The sequence below is a fragment of the Pseudophryne corroboree genome, chromosome 5, assembly GCF_028390025.1.
Source record: "Pseudophryne corroboree isolate aPseCor3 chromosome 5, aPseCor3.hap2, whole genome shotgun sequence".
Lineage (NCBI taxonomy): Eukaryota > Metazoa > Chordata > Amphibia > Anura > Myobatrachidae > Pseudophryne > Pseudophryne corroboree.
In genome coordinates, this window is record NC_086448.1 from 17,910,946 (window position 1) to 17,932,950 (window position 22,005).

Here is a 22,005-nt window from a genome sequence, read left to right on the forward strand (position 1 = left end):
ATTCGTATTTTTGATCTCTGCCATGAAAAACATTACAAATACGCCAAACACTGCCGAGATTTGTGTTGCCACTTAGAAATAAAAAATAATAATCGGACAAGATCGGAACTTTAGTAAATAAACCCCCCGGTGTCTCTCTCTTGTGATCAGACAGATCCATGGCTCCTGATCTGCAGCAGTAACAAGATCCTGAACTAATTAGGCAGCATTAATCCAATGTTAGATCAGACCCCCTTCCCTGGATGCTGCATGAGGGATTGTGTGGTACCCTCTAATTGGGAGCAAGGATGCAGTGTAGCCTATGGGGGTCATTCCAAGTTGATCGCTAGAGAAAAATGTTCGCAGCGCAGCGGTTAAGTGAAAAAGTGGCACTTCTGCGCATGCGCGCAGTGCGCACGCGCGATGTACTTTCACAATGGCCGATGTATTTTTACACAAGGTCTAGCGTCGCTTTTCAGTTGCAATGCCAGCCACAGAGTGATTGACAGGAAGAGGGCGTTTCTGGGTGTCTACTGACCGTTTTCAGGGAGTGTTCGAAAAAACGCAGACGTGCCAGGAAAAACGCAGGCGTGGCTGGTAGGCCGTTTTCAGCCGACGGCCTACCAGTTGTCACACTTTCCACCCCTGAGTTGTTGCATGTGGGGTCCCCTGTATGTATTTTAAATAAAGTGTTTTTATTTTACCACCACCTGTTCGTTCATCTGTGAAGCAGTATGAAAAGAAACCGTTATATGAGGATCAGCGCCTATTCTTGAGTGAGTAATGGTACGCATTTATCGTCACGACTCTTTTGTGTGATAGAGGCAAAGATACCTTTATATGCGGAGACATGCTATATACATTGTGAGTGGGGTGCGCCATCTATGTCACAGTGGATTCATTGCTACCAGAAATAACATCACTTTTCATTATATAAGGACATATTGCACCATGATGTTTTATTTCGGTTTCCATTGTATATTATCCTGAGTCAAGTTGCGGAGCAGAAGTTTCTCTTTGGATCCACAATACAGCAGCAGGACCCATTTGGAAGTTGGACTCCTCCCACAGTCTTATATGGACATTAAGTATACTATTTGCATGGAATAACACTGAGCGCTTGTATTCGAGTATTCACTTTTGCGTTTTGTATCTGGCACTGCTGGGGGCGTATGTGTATCTGGCATTGCAGGGGCATATGTGTGTCTGGCACTGCTGGGGGGTATGTGTATCTGGCACTGCTGGTGACGTATGTGTATCTGGCATTGCAGGGGCATATGTGTGTCTGGCACTGCTGGAGGCATATGTGTATCTGGCACTGCTGGGGGGTTATATGTATCTGGCACTGCTGGGGGCGTATGTGTATCTGGCACTGCTGGGGGCATATGTGAATCTGGGACTGCTGGGGGGGTATGTGTATCTGGCACTGCTGGGAGCGTATGTGTATCTGGCACTGCTGGGGGCGTATGTGTATCTGGCACTGCTGGGGGTGTATGTGTATCTGGCACTGCTGGGGGCGTATGTGTATCTGGCACTGCTGGGGGCATATGTGTATCTGGCACTGCTGGGAGCGTATGTGTATCTGGCACTGCTGGGGGGGTATGTGTATCTGGCACTGCTGGGGGCGTATGTGTATCTGGCACTACTGTGGGCATCTGTTTATCTGGCACTATACTGGGTCATTATGTGTATCTGGCACTGCAGGGGCGTATGTGTATCTGGCACTGCAGGGGCGTATGTGTATCTGGCACTGCAGGGGCGTATGTGTATCTGGCACTGCTGGGGGGGTATGTGTATCTGGCACTGCTGGGGGCGTATGTGTATCTGGCACTACTGTGGGCATCTGTTTATCTGGCACTATACTGGGTCATGTGTATCTGGCACTGCAGGGGCGTATGTGTATCTGGCACTGCAGGGGCGTATGTGTATCTGGCACTGCTGGGGGCGTATGTGTATCTGGCACTGATGGGGGCGTATGTGTATCTGGCACTGCTGGGGGCGTATGTGTATCTGGCACTGCTGGGGGCGTATGTGTATCTGGCACTGCTGGGGGTGTATGTGTATCTGGCACTGCTGGGAGCGTATGTATATCTGGCATTGCACTACTGTGGGCATCTGTTTATCTGGCACTATACTGGGTCATTATGTGTATCTGGCACTGCAGTGGCGTATGTGTATCTGGCACTGCAGGGGCGTATGTGTATCTGGCACTGCAGGGGCGTATGTGTATCTGGCACTGCTGCGGGCGTATGTGTATCTGGCACTGCTGGGGGCGTATGTGTATCTGGCACTGCTGGGGGCGTATGTGTATCTGGCACTGCTGGGGGCGTATGTGTATCTGGCACTGCTGTGGGTGTATGTGTATCTGGCACTGCTGGGAGCGTATGTGTATCTGGCATTGCACTACTGTGGGCATCTGTTTATCTGGCACTATACTGGGTCATTATGTGTATCTGGTACTGCAGGGGCGTATGTGTATCTGGCACTGCAGGGGCGTATGTGTATCTGGCACTGCAGGGGCGTATGTGTATCTGGCACTGCAGGGGCGTATGTGTATCTGGCACTGCAGGGGCGTATGTGTATCTGGCACTGCTTGGGGCGTATGTGTATCTGGCACTGCTGTGGGTGTATGTGTATCTGGCACTGCTGGGAGCGTATGTGTATCTGGCATTGCACTACTGTGGGCATCTGTTTATCTGGCACTATACTGGGTCATTATGTGTATCTGGCACTACTGGGATCATTATTTGTATATTTGTATCTGGCACTCTACTGTGGTCATTATTTGTATCTACTGTTGTCTCCGAGTGTAACCCAGACACATACACAACAGCTTGAAGTGGGCAGCGAGGAAGAGCTCTTTTTCTTTATATACTATGCTAGGTGGCGCCTGCAATGGATGGACACTCCTCTCTGGTCACGTGGCCACACCCCTTCCAGCATATGGCAATGCCCCTTAGTGGGCCACTGTGATTGCATTTCCCTGGTGGGCCCTTCAAGCCCCTGTCCGACACTGAGTGGGCTCCTATATCATTTATACTAGAGACGTGAAGACTCTTGGTCAGAGCATGGGAAAATCCGTTCTGATTGGTTACAAGTAGAGATGAGCGGATTCGATTTTACACGGATTTACTCGGTTCTCAAAACGTCATCTTATTGGCTCACGGATGTCACGTGTTTTGGGTAGCCAATCAGATGCCGTTTTGAGAACCGAGTAAATCCGAGTAAAACCGAATCCGCTCATCTCTAGTTACAAGCGATGAAACTCGGCGCAGGCTGTTACATTCCCCCCCGTAGAGTTTCTTCAGAATTCCGTGGCTGCGATAGATGTTAGCAGAAGGGAGGACAGCGGACATATGGGGTATAGGATTTATATTGTAGTGTTAATCAGGCGTAATAATAAATATACAGGAGGCTGGGCAATATTTACTCTATTAAGTAAACTAATGATAGGCTAACATTATAAAACCCTCAATATAACAGGAGTACAATAAAGAATATCTGGAGCAGACAGCCGCCCGGCTACGTGCTAAGTCACAGTCATATCCTTCACTGTCTACATCACTTGTCTGCAGTATATAAGAGACAGGTGCTACAGTATATGAAAGTAAGAATGACTATTGCACTGTTGTCTAGTTGTGCGGCACCTTGTAATAACCAGCTAGAAGCTGCTGTGTTATTATGTCAGGTATTACCACTAATGCACAACACTTTGCAGCATATTTATCACATATATAGTTTGCAGGGTGTTTTCGGAAGGCCCCACAAAAGGTAAGTATCCCCAGGATTTTAGAAGCGGTGACAGCAGCAGATATCTCAAATATTTGCCACAGTCCCTCCATTTCTGACCACAGAAGCAGCACCAAAGTTTTCTATGGGGGCTGCTAAACTCACATTTACCATACTCTGGAATGTGAAGCAGTCTGGAGCTTGGTTCCGGCAGTTAACGCCATATGAATATGGTGTAACCCATACTTTCCTACAGTCCTGGTATGGCCGGGAGGCTCCCTTAAATCGGGTGACGCTCCCAGTCACCCGGAAAAGTTGGCAAGTCTCCTGGCCGGCAGCCGAGCTTCCGCACCTCCAGGAGCAGCACGCATATCCCCTGAAGCGCTGAATCGCATCATCTTGGCCACGCCTCCTGCTCCACTATGCCAGTAATCTCGGCATAGTGTAGCAGGGACGGGGCCACAATGATGCTATCTCATGGTTACGCCCCTCCACCGCGCCCCAGTAAAGCATCATATTTTACCCTGTCACTGCCCCCTGTGTCACGCCATGCACCTGCTGCGTCGACCTGGCGGAGGATACCTCTCCATCAGCCATTACTGACACATGCACAGGCCAGCGGTCACACATACGCAGTACTCTCACCAGCTCTAAACCCAGAAGCAAGGTGATGACGGTGCTGGGACAGGGAAGGTGGCCCCTCTCAGCTCTGGGCCCCATAGCAGCTGCACTCCCTGCACCTATGGTAGCTACGCACTTGCTATGTACATTGGCCCTCATTCCGAGTTGATCGCTCGCTGCCGTTTTTCGCAGCGCAATGATCAAGTGAAAAAGCGACAATTCTGCGCATGCGCATGGTACTTTCACACAAAACCTTGTAGTTTTACCCAAGCTCGAGCGACGTTTTTCAGTCGCTCGAGTGTTCGTAGTATGATTGACAGGAAGTGGGTGTTTCTGGGCGGCATCTCTGCGTTTTCAGGGAGTGTGCTAAAAAACGCAGGCGTGCCAGTCAAAAACGCAGGAGTGACTGGAGAAACGGGGGAGTGGCTGGCCGAGCGCAGGGCGTGTTTGTGACGTCAAACCAGGAACTGAACAGACTGCAGTAATCGCAAGATAGGAGTAGGTCTGGAGCTACTCAGAAACTGCATGAAATTTTTCCTGTGCAGTTCTGCTAATCTTTCGTTCGCTATTCTGCTAAGCTAAGATACACTCCCAGAGGGGGGAGGCTTAGCGTGTGCACTGCTGCTAAAAGCAGCTAGCTAGCGAACAACTCGGAATGAGGGCCATTGTGTCAGCCTGAGGTCCTTAGCAGGCCACATGAGTTGGTCTTGCACGAGTCAATGATCCTGGAATGGCCAAGTCCATGGTGGAGGCCATCGCGGATCTCAAAAGACATATAGATCGCAGATCTGAGGTCAGTGATTTCCCCCTTTTCTGTTTCCCCACAGGATCCTCGAACTGCTACTGCTCAGGAGCCCTTATAGGCCCATAATATAGAACAGTGAATCTGCCTCCGATTCTTCAGTAGATTAAGGGAAAATAGTAGGCCGGGATTGGGTGGATCAGACTGGTTGGGAGGAAGATTCTCCTACTAGTTTAGGTGTACAAGATCTAATCACTGCACTTTTGTTCATTTTTCGAACACTTTGTCTGAGGCTCTGCTCAAACCTGATAAACAATTTCAGTTTTCTAAGCGCTTTCAGTTTGTTTACAGGCTCCAATCTACCCCAGATCACTGGGCACAGGGCATTCTAGACAGAGGATACATGCTTTAAGCAGGTCCCAGTTCCAGAAGGTTCTTTCCCAATCCTCTTCCCCAAGCTCCGGCAAAACAGGCGGCTCCTCTGGACGCTGTTCACTCAGTCCTAGATTCCGGAGTTATTGTTCTGGTCCCCGTATACCACGAGAGATTAGGTTTTTACTACAATTTTTTTCTAATAGGCAAACCGGATGGCTACTTAACTTGAAACAGCTTAAGCCCTACCTAGAGTTTGGCCCACTTAAAGATGGAGTCTCTGTGGTCTGTTTGCCAATGCAATGGTTCCAGAGGAATTTCTGGCATTCCTGGACGTCAAGGATGCCTACCTCCACAGTCCCATCTGGGAAGGCCATCAGCGGTTGCTCTGTTTTACAGTAGTAGAACTAGACTAATTCCGGGCCTTGCCTTTTGATCTTGCCACTGTCTTTAGGGTCTTCACAAAAGTCTTGGCCCATATGGTCACCATCCTCAAGCACCAGGCCATTACTATCATTCCATATCTGATGATCTGCTTGTGAGGGCTCCTTCAGAGGCCATTTTGCATCATCACTTACTGTACAGATGGTGATGGATAGCCTGGAGAGTCATGGGTGGCTTCTCATTTATAGAAAATCCAACCTCATTCAGTCCCAGCAAATGATCTTCTTGGGGCTTCTCTTCAACACTTGCTGCCAGAATCTTTCTTCCCTCACAGAACGTGCTGGAAATCCAGCAGTTGGTGAGAACTTTACTGGATCGACCGCAGGCCTCCATTCTCAAGGCCATGTAACTGCTGGGGAAGATGGTGGCACCCTTCGAGGCGGTTCCCTTTGCCAGGCTCCATGCTCGTTCTCTTTAGAACCAGTTTCTGGGCCATTGGAACAAGTTTGGACCCCCGTTGGACAGGCAATTCTTTTGCCTATACCCTCTGACTAGTCAGTCCCTGCATTGGTGGCCAAAAGGTCCCTATTTGTTTGGGACTGGACCTTGGTGACAATAGATGCCAGCTTGGTCGACTGGGGTGCAGTAAATTTGAATATTCATCTCAGGGGCCGCTGGTCCAGGGTGGAATTAACTCTCTCAATCAACATTCTGGAGTTGATAGCAGATATGCATGCTCTGCTTCAGGCATAGACTGTCCTGCAGAACAAACCAGTTTGCATTCAGTTGGACAAAGCCACTACTGTCGCTTATATCAATTGCCAGGCTGGCACCGGGAGTCGACAGGCAATGTTGAGTAGCTCTCATCCTTTCTTGGGTGGAGGCTTGAGTGCCATTTCAGCCATTCACGTTCCAGGGGTGGACAACTGGGAGGCGCACTTTCTGGAGAATTGTAGGTGTTGCATCAGGAGGTGTTTCAGATGATTTCCGAATTTTGGGGGGCACCAGATATAGATCTCATGGCTTCCCGGCTCAACAAACGTTGCCTGTGGACAGGGTGAGATCCCGGGACCCCCAAGTTACTCTGGTGGACACTCTGATGACTCCTTGGTCCTTCCAAAGAAATAATCTCTTTTCACCTCTGTCACTGGGTACTTCAGAAGAGCCGGGGAGAGGGTCTCCCACTTGTTCTGATAGCCCCAGAAGGGCCCTGTCATGCCTGGTACTCAGATCTGCTTAGTCTGCTGGATGAACCTCCTTGGCAGCTCCCTCTGCGGGGAGACCTGCCGCACCAAGGACCGTGCTTACACCCCAATTTGTCTCAACTGGCGTTGACGGCATGGATCTTGTGACTAAAATCTTAAGGACCAAGGGATCTATTTTCATGTACTAAGCCATCTTTTCTACCCAAGGTGGGCTCTAACTTTCATATGAACCAGGACATTGTTCTTCTGAGTTTTCTGGGTTCTTCGCCAATGTCTTCCACCACGCTTGGGCTTTCAGATGTGATACGCGCTTTACGGGTCTATCTAGAGCATAGCTTTACCATGTGGCGTACTTGTGGATGCCCCCAAGTGATGCTGTCCAGCTTCTAAGCGTCCTATTGCTCAGTGGGTTAATGCCACAATTCACCAGGCCAATGTATCTTTTAATGTGCCGATCCCTTCCTCCATCCGGGCTCATTCCACTCATACGGTGGGTGCCTCTTAGGTGCTTCGCCATGGTGCCTCCATGGAGCAGTTGTGCAGAGCAGCGACTTGGTCATCTTTGCGTATTGTCACCATGTTTTATGGGTTTCACACATTTGATCATTCTGATGCCAGAGTCGGGCTTTATGTTTTGTGGGCGGCTTTGCAAGCCGCCGCTCCGCCGGCTAGGCTGGCTTTGAGACATCCCAGCATAAGCTCCGCAGTGTCCTCCAGATCGGATGCACGAGGAAATTTGAATTTTTATGTAGTCACCATAAAATCCTTTCCTCACCATCCATTTGGGGGACACTGCGATCCCTCCCTGTTTTTACTGTTCTAATGTTCTTGTTCTTTTATTCTTTGATTGGAGGTTTCCTTTTCGCTTCCTCCATGCGGCTTTGTTAGGAAATGATGTCTGGGGAAGTGGGAGGGGTTAGGGCTAGGTTTAGTTAAGCATTTTAGTGCCATACTCTCGTGCCTAGCCCTCTAACTCACGTGGTTCCCAAATTCAGTCAGAACCCCACACAGTGCATGTTTTCCAGGTCTCCTCACGGAATCACGAGTGAAATAATTAGCTCCACCTGTAGTCCTTTGAAAATGTGTCCGTGAGCAGCAGCGGCTCCTGCCTGCAGTCTTCTGGGCGGCTGCTGACAGCTCTGTCTGCTCCTCCCGCAACCCACTCAAGCTGTTGCGCGGCCTGTCGCACTGTGATGCACATGCGCACAAGCATTAGTCAGTGTCGGGGAGAAGGGAAAAAAACCCAACAGCAGTGGCACACATGCGCACTAACTTATTTGGACTGCATACTGTGCAGCCCATAGAAGAATCTTATGGCTGGCGGGGAGAATTTGCACATGTGCAGCAGCACCCCCCTTCTTTCCTGCAGCTTCTAGGGGCTGCATCGGCTGCAGCCCTAGAAGCACTCTGAGTTGGCAGAAAGGCTTCCCATTGGAAGCTGTATTTGCCGATCACAGTCCAGCATGTGATTATCAGTTAGTGCTTCCGATAGGAAGCCGCTGCTATCACTATGGGTTTACGGGTGGTAGATTTTGACTGAAGGGGGAGGCCTACAGCCCACAGGTAAAAACCGCCGCTGTGACCGTAATGACCATCTTGCTGATCGCACATTGCGGGCTTACATTTAACCCTTGATGTGCATACCCCATTGTCTCTATGATGAGGGCTGCAATAACTTTCATTTCACTCTTCTGTCTTTTGGAGTTTGCAATCGGCGCAGCATATAGCCAGGGTCCTACCAGCCTTATTGGTAGCCTTCGGGAACATGTTCCCTGCTCCAGAAATGGATGGTTAATGTAAGCACCCATGTGAGCCGAGTCACCTCGTAGCGGTAGACGGGTATTCGCCATTTGACCACACTGCGATCTAATAAACTATATATCCGATATTACATACCGCAGAGATTATTACACATTATCTCTCTATTGTGTAGTGTGCTTTGAACGCTCTCGGTGCCTGATACCGTCTATAGCACATTCCCATACTTGTGGTGAATTATGGCGGGTGGAGTAGGGATGCTATCAGAGATACCCATCGCTGGATGTGCACGCTTGTGCTGCCAATCAGGGAAGCCCGGTTCTATGCTCTGTGCCTCCTGCGCAGGCCAGAAATTACAACGTAATGGAACCTTTGGATCTCCACCATCGATGGCACACCCATTGACCACCTGTGGCAAGTAATCTGTGGTTGGCAACCATCGATGGGCAATGGCCATCCCAAGCGTGAAGGCCCTAAGAGTATACGCACATTAAGCCCGGAGCTGCTGGAGGGTAAAGTCAGTGGCTCCATCTGTGGCTGTGCCCACCTGGGCGCTGGTCCCACCATGCCCGTACCCCACCCCTCTAATACCCCGTCTGATGCAGGGGTGCAAGCGCTGACTGGCGGCATGGTGGGTAGACACGCGGCTGGTGTAGGGGGTTACACACATAGCTGCAGGTAAGTATCTCCACCACAGCTAACACAATGGTAAATAGGGGCTGTGACCTGAGGGTTCCCAGCTCATGGAATCCCCCAGTCTTCCCTTCAGGTCCAAAATGAGGTAAAACAGTCCTGGGCGCCTATTCCCAGCACAGGTGAGAGCCGTACAGAGGGGAAGGAGGGGCGGCACAGGTGAGAGCCGTACAGAGGGGAAGGAGGGGCGGCACAGGTGAGAGCCATACAGAGGGGAAGGAGGGGCGGCACAGGTGAGAGCCGTACAGAGGGGAAGGAGGGGCGGCACAGGTGAGAGCCGTACAGAGGGGAAGGAGGGGCGGCACAGGTGAGAGCCATACAGAGGGGAAGGAGGGGCGGCACAGGTGAGAGCCGTACAGAGGGGAAGGAGGGGCGGCACAGGTGAGAGCCGTACAGAGGGGAAGGAGGGGCGGCGCAGGTGAGAGCCGTAAAGAGGGGAAGGAGGGGCGGCAAAGGTGAGAACCGTACAGAGGGGAAGGAGGGGCGGCACAGGTGTGAGCCGTACAGAGGGGAAGGAGGGGCAGCGCAGGTGAGAGCCGTACAGAGGGGAATGAGGGGCGGCACAGGTGAGAGCTGTACAGAGGGGAAGGAGGGGCGGCACAGGTGAGAGCCGTACAGAGGGGAAGGAGGTGCGGCACAGGTGAGAGCTGTACAGAGGGGAAGGAGGGGCAGCACAGGGGAAGGAGGGGAGGCGCAGGTGGGAGCCGTACAGAGGGGAAGGAGGGGCGGCACAGGTGAGAGCCGTACAGAGGGGAAGGAGGGGCGGCGCAGGTGAGAGCCGTACAGAGGGGAAGGAGGGGTGGCACAGGTGAGAGCCGTACAGAGGGGAAGGAGGGGCGGCGCAGGTGGGAGCAGTACAGAGGGGAAGGAGGGGCGGCGCAGGTGGGAGCCGTACAGAGGGGAAGGAGGGGCGGCACAAGTGAGAGCTGTACAGAGGGGAAGGAGAGGCGGCACAGGTGAGAGCCGTACAGAGGGGCGACACAGGTGAGAGCCGTACAGAGGCGAAGGAGGGGCGGCACAGGTGAGAGCCGTACAGAGGGGAAGGAGGGGCGGCGCATGTGAGAGCCGTACAGAGGGGAAGGAGGGGCGGCACAGGTGAGAGCCGTACAGAGGGGAATGAGGGGCGGCACAGGTAAGACTCGTACAGAGGGGAAGGAGGGGCGGCACACGTGTGAGCCGTACAGAGGGGAAGGAGGGGCGGCACAGGTGAGAGCCGTACAGAGGGGAATGAGGGGCGGCACAGGTGAGAGCCGTACAGAGGGGAAGGAGGGGCGGCGCAGGTGTGAGCCGTACAGAGGGGAAGGAGGGGCGGCACAGGTGAGAGCCGTACAGAGGGGAATGAGGGGCGGCACAGGTGAGACTCGTACAGAGGGGAAGGAGGGGCGGCGCAGGTGTGAGCCGTACAGAGGGGAAGGAGGGGCGGCACAGGTGAGAGCCGTACAGAGGGGAATGAGGGGCGGCACAGGTGTGAGCTGTACAGAGGGGAATGAGGGGCGGCACAAGTGAGAGCCGTACAGAGGGGCGGCACAGGTGAGAGCAGTACAGAGGAGAAGGAGAGGCGGCACAGGTGAAAGCCGTACAGAGGGGCAGCACAGGTGAGAGCCGTACAGAGGGGATGGAGGGGCGGCACAGGTGAGAGCCGTACAGAGGGGAAGGTGGGGCGGCGCAGGTGAGAGCCGTACAGAGGGGAATGAGGGGCGGCGCAGGTGAGAGCCGTACAGAGGGGAAGGAGGGGCGGCGCAGGTGAGAGCCGTACAGAGGGAAAGGAGGGGCGGCACAGGTGAGAGCCGTACAGAGGGGAAGGAGGGGCGGCACAGGTGAGAGACGTACAGAGGGAAAGGAGGGGCGGCACAGGTGAGAGCCGTACAGAGGGGAAGGAGGGGCGGCACAGGTGAGAGCTGTACAGAGGGGAAGGAGGGGCGGCACAGGTGAGAGCCGTACTATGCCAGGCTGTGTTGCTGCGGGTTCTGTGTATTCCAAATAGATTGTGACATGGACCCAGGGGGTTATGGGAAAGGTCCTCTGCACGAAGAGAAACTAGACGCTACCGAGAACGCATGGGAGACAGGGGGGGAGATGTACTAAGCCTGACAAGTGATAAATATCACTGTGATAAAGCACCAGCCAATCGGCTCCTAACTGCCATGTCACAGGCTGTGTTTGAAAAATGACAGTTAGGAGCCGATTGGCTGGTGCTTTATCACAGTGACATTTATCACTTTTCAAGCTTAGTACATCTGGCCCAGGGAGAGCTACTCTCTCACAGCGCCGCCACAACAAAGATGGCGCCTCGGTGTCCCATGTGACGTCACGCAGGCAGCTGCACCAATCAGCGTGCTCGTTTCGGGCAGTGCGTCTTTCCGGGTCCGGTGTGTACTGTTTGCGGCGCGGACACCGAGCTGGGTCGGAACTGACCCGAGAAGGCACACCGTGGAGGGGATGTGATCGTACAGCCCCACCCACAGAGTGAGTGCAGCCGCCCAGCACCGGGGGAGCCCCCCCCGGACCCCTATCCCACCTACCTGTGATGCTCCTTGTCTATCATTCTCCTGCCTGTGCCCTATCTGCCAGTACCTCCCCTGCTTTTGCCCTATCTGTCGGTGCCTCACCTACCGGTGCCCTATCTGCCAGTGCCTCACATACGTGTGACTCCCCCCTGTACCCCACCTACCTGTCTGTGGCTCCCCCACGCCCCACCTGCCAGTGCCCCCCATCAGTGCCTCACCTACCTGTGCCCTACTTGTCTGTGCCTCTCCTCACTACCCCAGCTGCCTATGCCCCCTTTACCCAGCTTTCTGTGCCTCCCCCCTGTGCCCCGCCTGTCTGTGCCTCCCCCTGTGCCCCATCATTCTCTGTCACCCCCTGGTACCCATCTGTCTGTGCCATGTCTGCCTGTAGCCCTCCTGTGCACCATATTCCTGCCTCTCAGTGAACTTTTCCCCATAACCCTTCATATCATTTGGACCCCCACCTCCCCGTCTGTTCCTGTGTCAGCCTGTCTTTTGTGGGATCATCATCTCCCTCCAAACCCTTTATCCCTCTCGTCCCCCTCTGCGGGACCCCCATCCCTGGCGTCCCCTTCTGCGGGACCCCCATCCCTGGCGTCCCCTTCTGCGGGACCCCCATCCCTGGCGTCCCCTTCTGCGGGACCCCCATCCCTGGCGTCCCCTTCTGCGGGACCCCCATCCCTGGCGTCCCCCTCTGCGGGACCCCCATCCCTGGCGTCCCCTTCTGCTGGACCCCCATCCCTGGCGTCCCCTCCTGCGGGACCCCCATCCCTAACTTCCCTTCCTGCGGGACCCCCATCCCTGGCGTCTCCTTCTGCGGGACCCCCATCCTTGGCGTCTCCTTCTGCGGGACCCCCATCCCTGGCGTCTCCTTCTGCGGGACCCCCATCCTTGGCGTCTCCTTCTGCGGGACCCCCATCCCTGGCGTCTCCTTCTGCGGGACCCCCATCCCTGGCGTCTCCTTCTGCGGGACCCCCATCCCTGGCGTCTCCTTCTGCGGGACCCCCATCCTTGGCGTCTCCTTCTGCGGGACCCCCATCCCTGGCGTCTCCTTCTGCGGGACCCCCATCCCTGGCGTCTCCTTCTGCGGGACCCCCATCCCTGGCGTCTCCTTCTGCGGGATCCCCATCCCTGGCGTCCCCTTCTGCGGGACCCCCATCCCTGGCGTCTCCTTCTGCGGGACCCCCATCCCTGTCTAATGTGTAAATCGTTATTTGCATGTATATAACGCCTGTCGGGTGTCCACTTCCTGCGTTGCTGATGCTGGGCTTCCTGCGTTGCTGATGCTGTATTTCCAGCGTTGCTGATGCTGGGCTTCCTGCGTTGCTGATGCTGTATTTCCAGCGTTGCTGATGCTGGGCTTCCTGCGTTGCTGATGCTGTACTTCCTGCGTTGCTGATGCTGTACTTCCTGCGTTGCTGATGCTGTACTTCTTGCGTTGCTGATGCTGTACTTCTTGCGTTGCTGATGCTGGGCTTCCTGCGTTGCTGATGCTGGGCTTCCTGCATTGCTGATGCTGTACTTCCTGCGTTGCTGATGCTGTACTTCCTGCGTTGCTGATGCTGTACTTCTTGCGTTGCTGATGCTGGGCTTCCTGCGTTGCTGATGCTGGGCTTCCTGCATTGCTGATGCTGTACTTCCTGCGTTGCTGATGCTGTACTTCCTGCGTTGCTGATGCTGTACTTCCTGCGTTGCTGATGCTGGGCTTCCTGCGTTGCTGATGCTGGGCTTCCTGCGTTGCTGATGCTGGGCTTCCTGCGTTGCTGATGCTGGGCTTCCTGCGTTGCTGATGCTGGGCTTCCTGCGTTGCTGATGCTGGGCTTCCTGCGTTGCTGATGCTGGGCTTCCTGCGTTGCTGATGCTGGGCTTCCTGCGTTGCTGATGCTGGGCTTCCTGCGTTGCTGATGCTGGGCTTCCTGCGTTGCTGATGCTGCGCTTCCTGCGTTGCTGATGCTGCGCTTCCTGCGTTGCTGATTCTGTACTTTCCAGCCTCCATCCTGACTTTATTTGGCATTAATATAAATATAGACAATATTTTGCTATGTGCAATGTGTAGATTTAATTCACCCAGTCACAGCAGACTCTAACCAACTGGCCCGATGTGACAGTGTGCGCACCAATAACATGGCTTCCACGCCCGGTAAGCCTCTAATAGATTGGATCATTTACTGGTGTGATGATGGTAAATGGGTCGGCAGAGGACGTCCATCTCCCTTGTGTGTGTGTGTGTGTGTGTGTGTGTGTGTGTACAGGCCGCGCAGCTTCAGTCATACTGTATTGTCTGTTCTCAGGTGATGGTCTCAAGGCCCGGCTGACGGACTGCACCATGCAGACCCTAGTATTTCTCTGCGCCCAGAGGGTGGTATCTGATCACTCCTCCATCCGGAGGGCATTGGACTTCACCCCCGAAGAGCTGTACCCAGTGCTGTTCAAGGCTGCTTTCCTGGGCAAGAAGACCCTGGTGCTCCAGGACCTGGTGCAGCAATGGCCGTTCTCGGTGCTGAGCTTCCAGAGACTGCTGCACGGCGACAGAGACGGCGGCGGCCCAGGCCAGCTACGGGAGAGTCCCAGCAAGCTGTGTGTGCAGGCGGTGATACTGGGCGTCATGGCCTGCCTGACGGAGGCGCTGGCCAGGGAGGAGCGGAGTCCTGCCGGGTAACAATCCTATTTAGCGCGTGCTTCCATAAGGTGTGCCAAGATGGCGGTGTGAGCTTGTTTATCTGTCACATGATGGCAGACTAAGTCATGTGACATAAATAGGTGGAGCCTGTTTACGCGCAAAAGTATCCTAGTATTTGCGTAAGCTCCTGCATGAAATTCACTCGCTATTCGCACATTATTATTAGTCTTCTATTTAGACGTTATTTCTGCGCGCGTTTTACCCACCTGTAATTTGTGGCTTTTATTAGCGTAATATTTATTTTCCTGACGTTTCTGCGCCGCAGAGCTTTTACAAAACGTTGCAAATGAAGGTAGTTTCCTTTTTACAGATCATCTTGATTGTCTCACAATACGGTAATCTCCTGTCCCTTACCCACAGGAAGAGGAGACTGCGGCTCCTGGATATGACGGGAACGCACGGCGATGGTCTGGAACAGGGTCCGGATACCATGAGCCTGTGGTCGCGGACGGTGACGCTGGCCAAGGCCTGCATCGACAGCTCCAAACGCTGCTGCGATGAAACGGCGCAAGTGTCGAAGCGCAGGAGGGGACACGGCGATGCAGCTCACGCACCTCAGCCTGCTCACGACTCTGTCTACGTCCAGGTGCGAGTGGACCTCTTTGTCAACAGCACATCCTACGGCGTCCTGCGGGAGGCGCTGCTGGTAAGCTCGCACAGCCCCTTACGCTTGCAGTGCAGGGATCTCCGAGCGGAGGAGCTGTCTCTTCGAAGCACTGTAGGGTTACTGGAACTCTTGAATCCTGCGGGGGTCCGGCAGATAGACCTGAGGTTCAATAATTTGGGGCTCACCGGCTTGAATGTTCTGCTCCTGTACATGGCCAAGTTTACCAGCCTGCAGAGCCTGAAGTTACCGTACAGCAACGTAGACGTCCGACGCCTCTCGCCGGACACTGAGATAGCCATGCAGAACTTTGCCTCTCTGATCGGAGAGCTGTCCTCTCTGAAGGAGCTGAATCTGGGCTCTTCCCGGCTCTCCGGCCGCCTACGCCAGCTGCTGGGGTAAGATGTCTGATCGTCGTCATTCTGTAGAGTTGCTGGATGTGTGGGTTTGGGTGCAGTGCCTCTGGCATCTTGGTGGCTGCAAAGTGTAAAACTTTGTATTCTGTTTTGGGTAAACTAATACCACCAGAAACATAAAAATGTTCTTGTGCCTCGCATTAAGCCATACAATGCACATGTCTGTGGGTGGGCTAGAATGGCTGTAATCCTGTAACTGAACACGCAAAGGGGGTAATTCAGACCTGATCGCAACAGCAAATTTGTTAGCAGTTGGGCAAAACCATGTGCACTGGGGGGGCAGATGTAACATGTGCAGAGAGAGTTAGATTCGGGTGGGGTGTGTTCAAACTGAAATCTAATTTGCAGTGTAAAAATAAAGCAGCCAGTATTTACCCTGCACAGAAACAATATAACCCACCCAAATCTAACTCTCTCTGCACATGTTACATCTGCACCCCCCTGCAGTGCACATGGGGGGTCATTCCGAGTTGATTGCTATCTGCAAAAAACTGCACTTCTGCGCATGCGCGTCGTACTTTTACAACGGCCGATGTAGTTTCACACAGGGTCTAGCGAAGCTTTTCAGTCGCAGTGGTGGCCGCAGAGTGATTGACAGGAAGTGGGCGTTTCTGGGTGTCAACTGGCCGTTTTCAGGGAGTGTTCGAAAAAATGCAGGTGTGCCAGGGAAAACGCAGGCGTGGCTGGGCGAACGCAGGGCGTGTTTGTGACGTCAAAACAAGAACTAAATAGTCTGAAGTGATCGCAAGCGCTGAGTAGGTATTGAGCTACTCTAAAACTGCACAAAAAAAGTTTGCCACCGCTCTGCGATCCCTTCGTTTGCACTTCTGCTAAGCTAAAATACACTCCCAGTGGGAGGCGACATAGCTAAAAACTGCTAGCGAGCGATAAACTCGGAATGACCACCATGGTTTTGCCCAACTGCTAACAAATTTGCTGCTGCAATCAACTCTGAATTACCCCAGAGTCTCATGACGCACCCTGTGGGGGTATCTCAGGCACAGGCTGTGGGGTTTTGTAATAGATTGAATGTCCCATGCAGGTGTTCCAGACTAATTGCACTTTCCTCCTGATGATATATTGTGTGCTCAGTGTAGAACTTCCTTAGATAAAGGGCACAGTTTAGGAAATCGGCGTTTGAAGAACCATGTTGCTGGGTCACCATAGAATGTTGGACTTGTGGAGAGTCTGACATTCGGAGGAAAAGCCTTGGTGTAAACTGCATGGAAAGCTCTGTAATGAACTCTCTGCTCTAACCACCAACCCCGGCATTCTGCGGCGCCAAATGTAACCTGTATAGAGGAGAACTGGTCGCAGATGAAGCTTGATCTGGCTCAGTGGTGGGAGTAAATGCGGGAGGGTGAGGGATTGATGACTGAGGGGTACATTGTGAAGGATTGGGTTAGTGATAGAACAGGAGCTTAGTGCAGGAGGGTTAATAATCATTGTTGGGGTAACTAGTAATGATTGATGATTATGATAAAGGTGATTGTGGCTGGAAGGTTATTCTGAGTATAATGATGAAGGTGAAGCAGTCGGAGCAGGGTTATTATGTGGAGAGGCGGATGACTAGGGGGTGGTATTTGAGTAAATGTAGAGAACGCGCCTGCCCCGGGGCTGCACTGGGGTAACGAGGCCCCAGATCATCTTGTAGTAAATGCTGTCTGTTCTTTTCCCCCGCAGAGGTCTGCAGACGCCGCTGGAGAGCTTGGAACTGGCCTTCTGTTATCTTCTCCCCGTAGACCTCTACTATCTCTCTCAGAGCATCCACGTCTCCACGCTCAAGAAATTGGATTTCAGTGGGAACAACCTGTCGGAGCTCCTCCTGCAGCCCTTCCAGCAGCTCCTCAGCACGGTCTCTGCCTCCCTCCTCCACCTGGACATTATGGAGTGCAAGCTGACTGATGCCACCCTCTCCACGTTCCTGCCCACACTCTGCCGCTGTTCCCGTCTCCGTTACCTCGGACTGTTCTGTAATCCCATATCTTCTCAGGGCCTGAAGACCCTCCTGCAGAACTGCGTGCACATGCCGGAGTTACAGCTGGTGGTCTACCCGTTCCCGCTGGACTGTTGCACCTTGCCCTGGCCGGTCTCCTCTGCCTCGCTGTTGGACAGCTTGTTTGACCAGGAGAAGCTTGTGCGGGTTGGGGCAGAACTGCAAGAACTGCTGGTGAGAGCGGAGAGGACGGACATTGTGTGGACGACAGATATGTGCATGCACCGCGCTTTGGATTACTTGAATCTATAGCAGCGCTGGAAGGACGGGTTCATTCATTCCGGAGAGCCGCATCTGGCTACTGTCTCCGTTCCCCAAAACGTATGCAAGGGAGTCGGGCACAAGGTCCTAAGTTAGGACGGAACTGCGGCCTTAGCTAGTGCTAGTGCCAAGATGAACATGTATGTTGTGCAGAACTGAGCTGGTGTCGGACCAGCTGCTTACTCTCCATGTTTACACATAATAACCAATCAACGTGTAGTCCTAAGTACGTGTTTGTTTAATGTTATACCACATGATTAAAGAATGGCTATTGTCAGCATTAGCCGGATTTCAAGTACACATTATGGCAGGCTCCTATTGGTCGCACATCCGTGTTACGTCTCCACCATCTGTTTAGGGTTCCGTGTCTCTCATTCTCATGTGCTGAAGCCACACGGCTGCCCCTGGCCACTTAGATGGTTAGAAACAGCGAGTGCAGGGATAACGTCACTTACTGTGCGGGGGGCATTCAGGGATGACAGTCGGATGAAGATTGGGGATGGTATCGCTGAGTTCTCCCTACCGACCTGTCTGTGAGGGATGCGTGATAGGAGTTTTCTCCATAGTATAACGATGGAATTCCCGGTTTTAGGGTATCCCTTGTGATATTTCGGGTAGGCATAGTACAGTTGTGTCCACATAAACCTATACTGAAATCGCACTAGATAGCCCCATTTAGTGCGCAACATACTGCTTAGCCGCGCCAAAACACTAATCCGACGTACCCACCAAATAAGACTCACTTTTGAGGACAAGGGACCTTGGGGATCATTCCGACCTGATCGCACGCTGCCGTTTTTCGCAGTGCTTCGATCAGGACAGAACTGCGTATGCACCGCAATGCGCAGGCGTGTCGTACGGGTACAAAGCAGATCGCCGCTCAGCGATGGGTTTGTGCGAAGGATCCATTCACACGGGCGTTCTCAAGGAGAGTGACAGGAAGAGGGCGTTTGTGGGTGGCAACTGACCGTTTTCTGGGCGTGTTTGGGAAAAACGCAGGCGTGTCCAAGAGTTTGCAGGGCGGGTGTTTTGCGGGCCGGGACCGGACAGGCTGAAGTGATCGCAGCGGCTGAGTAAGTTCTGGGCTACTCAGAAACTGCACAAAACTTTTTTGTACCGCTCGGCTGCACAAGCGTTTGCACACTTGCGAAGCTAAAATACACTCCCCCATAGGCGGCGACTATCTGATCGCAGCGCTGCAAAAAGTAGCTAGTGAGCGATCAACTCGGAATGGCCCTCCTTTTCAGTAAGGATTGCAAATTCGGCTTTGTAGCAGAATTTGCAATCCTTTCACTTGCATGCTGTGGTCCGCCCAGGATGCTGTCCACCGCCCACCCGTTGCAATCACGCTGAAATTGCGGCGCGATCGCAATTTCAGAGTGATTGCAGAAATTATGGAAGCCTCCTGCCGGCGCAGCCTGGCTACGACAGCAGGAGGACTGATGCATGCGCCCGCAGTGCGATCGCAAAAATTCCAGTTGGATTTGTGATCCAACCTGAATTAGCCCCAAAGTCCATCATTCATGTTATACAGGGAAAAGACCGGCCTGATACCAGTGACCCGCGCCATGCGTCCTTCCTTACGCTTCATGTGCGACTTTATACCAAATCCTTTGCAGTGAAATCCTAACTCCCTATACACTACATGCAAAACAGGCAGCACGGGAATAGCGCCGGACATCTCGCCCCATATTGTGCAGAAGTAACAGGCGTATGAGGTCACATCTGTACATCCTGTAGAGCAATTCCAGATTACTGTGCAAATGACCGTACATAGGGCCTGATTCACAGTTGTGTGCAAACCCGATAGTCTGTGCACAACTCCGACTGTGGGTGCACTGCGCGTCCTGTGCCCCCAAGCCGCAGCGTGATTGACTGAGACTGGTTTTTGTAGCCCTCGTTATGTAGGCGTGGCCAGGGTCTGAGTAGTCATACTCAGACGGGCGATGACTGTGGCCATTGCTACCGATGGTCTTGGGACGCAGCACTCGGAACTGCGATGCCGGCAGGCGGCGTTTCTTCCTGTGGCATTAGCATATTAGATGTACGGTATTGGCAGTCCCTCCCCTGCGGCTGTGCTATACCGTACAGCTATGAATCCGGCCCTTATTCAGCAATATCTCCAGTCTGGTGAGGGACACGTGCTAACAGGAACGATTGTGAAACCCCACAGGCTCCTGTTCTGCATTCACCAGCGCTTTGTGGTTCTGCACTTCTATAGGCAGCGCTGCAGCGGTGATATTACTTCCACATCACTCCCCACCATGTTCCTCCCAGGCTCATTTATACGTCATTATTTATCTTGTTAGAATCTTCTGAAATCCTGCTGTATTATCTTACTATACTATAGTTCATCTCCTGCAAGTAACAGGACATTTGAGCTTCCTGTATCTTATTCTCTCTCTATATGGAATTTGTGTAATAGGACAAATTGGTATTTTCTGCTGGCTGCATGTGATTTACATCCTCATGTGCGAAGGTGGGGGGGTGATCGGGACCTGCGCAGGTTTCCTGGAGCTCAGGCCCAGCGTCAGGTATGCACAGTTTCCACTTCTTCCAGACTAAAGGTGTGTACACCCGGTGAGATCCTCGCTATGCCCGATTTTCACTTGCGATTTCCCCTTGAACTCTCCGGAGCCCAGCACCCCCGATTTTGACTAACTTTTCTTGAGATATGGACTATGGTGGTGATTCTGAGTTGTTCGCTCGCTAGCTGCTTTTAGCAGCTTTGCACACGCTAAGCCGCCGCCCTCTGGGAGTGTATCTTAGCTTATCAGAATTGTGAATAGAAAATTCTTAGCAGTTTCTGAGTAGCTCCAGACTTACTCCTACACTGCGATCAGTTCAGTCAGTTTCGTTCCTGGTTTGACGTCACACACACGCCCAGCCACTCCCCCGTTTCTCCAGACACTCCTGCGTTTTTCCCTGACACGCCTGCATTTTTCCGCACACTCCCAGAAAACGGCATGTATCCGCCCAGAAACACCCACTTCCTGTCAATCACACTACGATCAGCAGAACGATGAAAAACTTTGTTACGCCGTGAATAAAATACCAAACTTTTGTGCTAATTTACTTGGCGCAGGCGCGCTGCGTACATTGCGCATGCGCAGTTTGCGACTAATCGCTCCGTAGCGAAAAAAAATAACGAGCGAACAACTCGGAATCACCCCCTATGTGTGCTTACGATTTTGGCTTATGTGAGATTTTGGCTTATGTGAGATGTCACTGACATGTGAGATGAACTAGATAGTATACCGATCTAGCAAGGATTGACTTGCCTGCACAGTCTATCTTTTCTTGCGATGCCGACCTGGCGGGACCGCGCATCGGGATCGCAAGTTGACTTTCACCTTGTGATCTGCACTAACTTTTCTTGCGATTTTGACTATATAGTCAAAATCGAAAGAAAATATCTCACCGTGTGTATACACCTTAACACAATATCTTGTTACAGAAAAAATAATAATGTTTTTGCCCCTTACGGTAGAGCATAGGTCTGCAAACTCTGTCCTCAGGACCCCACACAGTGCATGTTTTCCAGGTCTCCTCACAGAATCACAAGTGAAATAATTAACTCCACCTGCGGACCTTTTAAAATGTGTCAGTGAGTAATTAATCCACCTGTGCACCTGCTGGGTTACCTGCAAATCATGCACCGCGTGGGGTAATGAGAACCGAGTTTGCAGACCTATGTGGTAGAGGGACAGTATTCCCGTCCCCAATCTGCCCATCACCTGTGTACGTCATGACGCGGTAACCCGTGCACGGCCCCTCCTATCTATATGCCAGGCCCGGGTTCCTCGTGTCATGGTACCAGTGCTCTCTGGGTGTGACACTTGTAAATGCCCCTCGATAAAGTGAGATGCGTTTGTTGTTACGGGCTACTGCTAGTAAACGCCTCCCTATTACCGGCTGTAGCCCACTGAGCCCTTTGTTATAGTGAGTCTGGTTCTGCACGGGAGTGATGTCATACAGATGGGAGGGGCCTGAGGTCTGACTGCACAGATATTAAGCACAGATGTGTATTTTATAAAACGGCAATAAAATGACGGCAA

General features: G+C 52.7%; 1 protein-coding gene across 1 annotated transcript; it reads left to right on the forward strand.

Moving 5' to 3' along the window:
• The first annotated feature begins 11,748 nt into the window (after positions 1-11,748).
• LRRC14 (leucine rich repeat containing 14) lies at positions 11,749-18,247 on the forward strand. Its single transcript, XM_063921108.1, has 4 exons — positions 11,749-11,949; positions 14,282-14,645; positions 15,031-15,672; positions 17,374-18,247. Exons 2-4 carry the CDS (start codon positions 14,317-14,319, stop codon positions 17,936-17,938), a joined length of 1,536 nt encoding a protein of 511 aa, XP_063777178.1. The 5' UTR covers positions 11,749-11,949; positions 14,282-14,316; the 3' UTR covers positions 17,939-18,247.
• Positions 18,248-22,005: the final 3,758 nt, after the last annotated feature.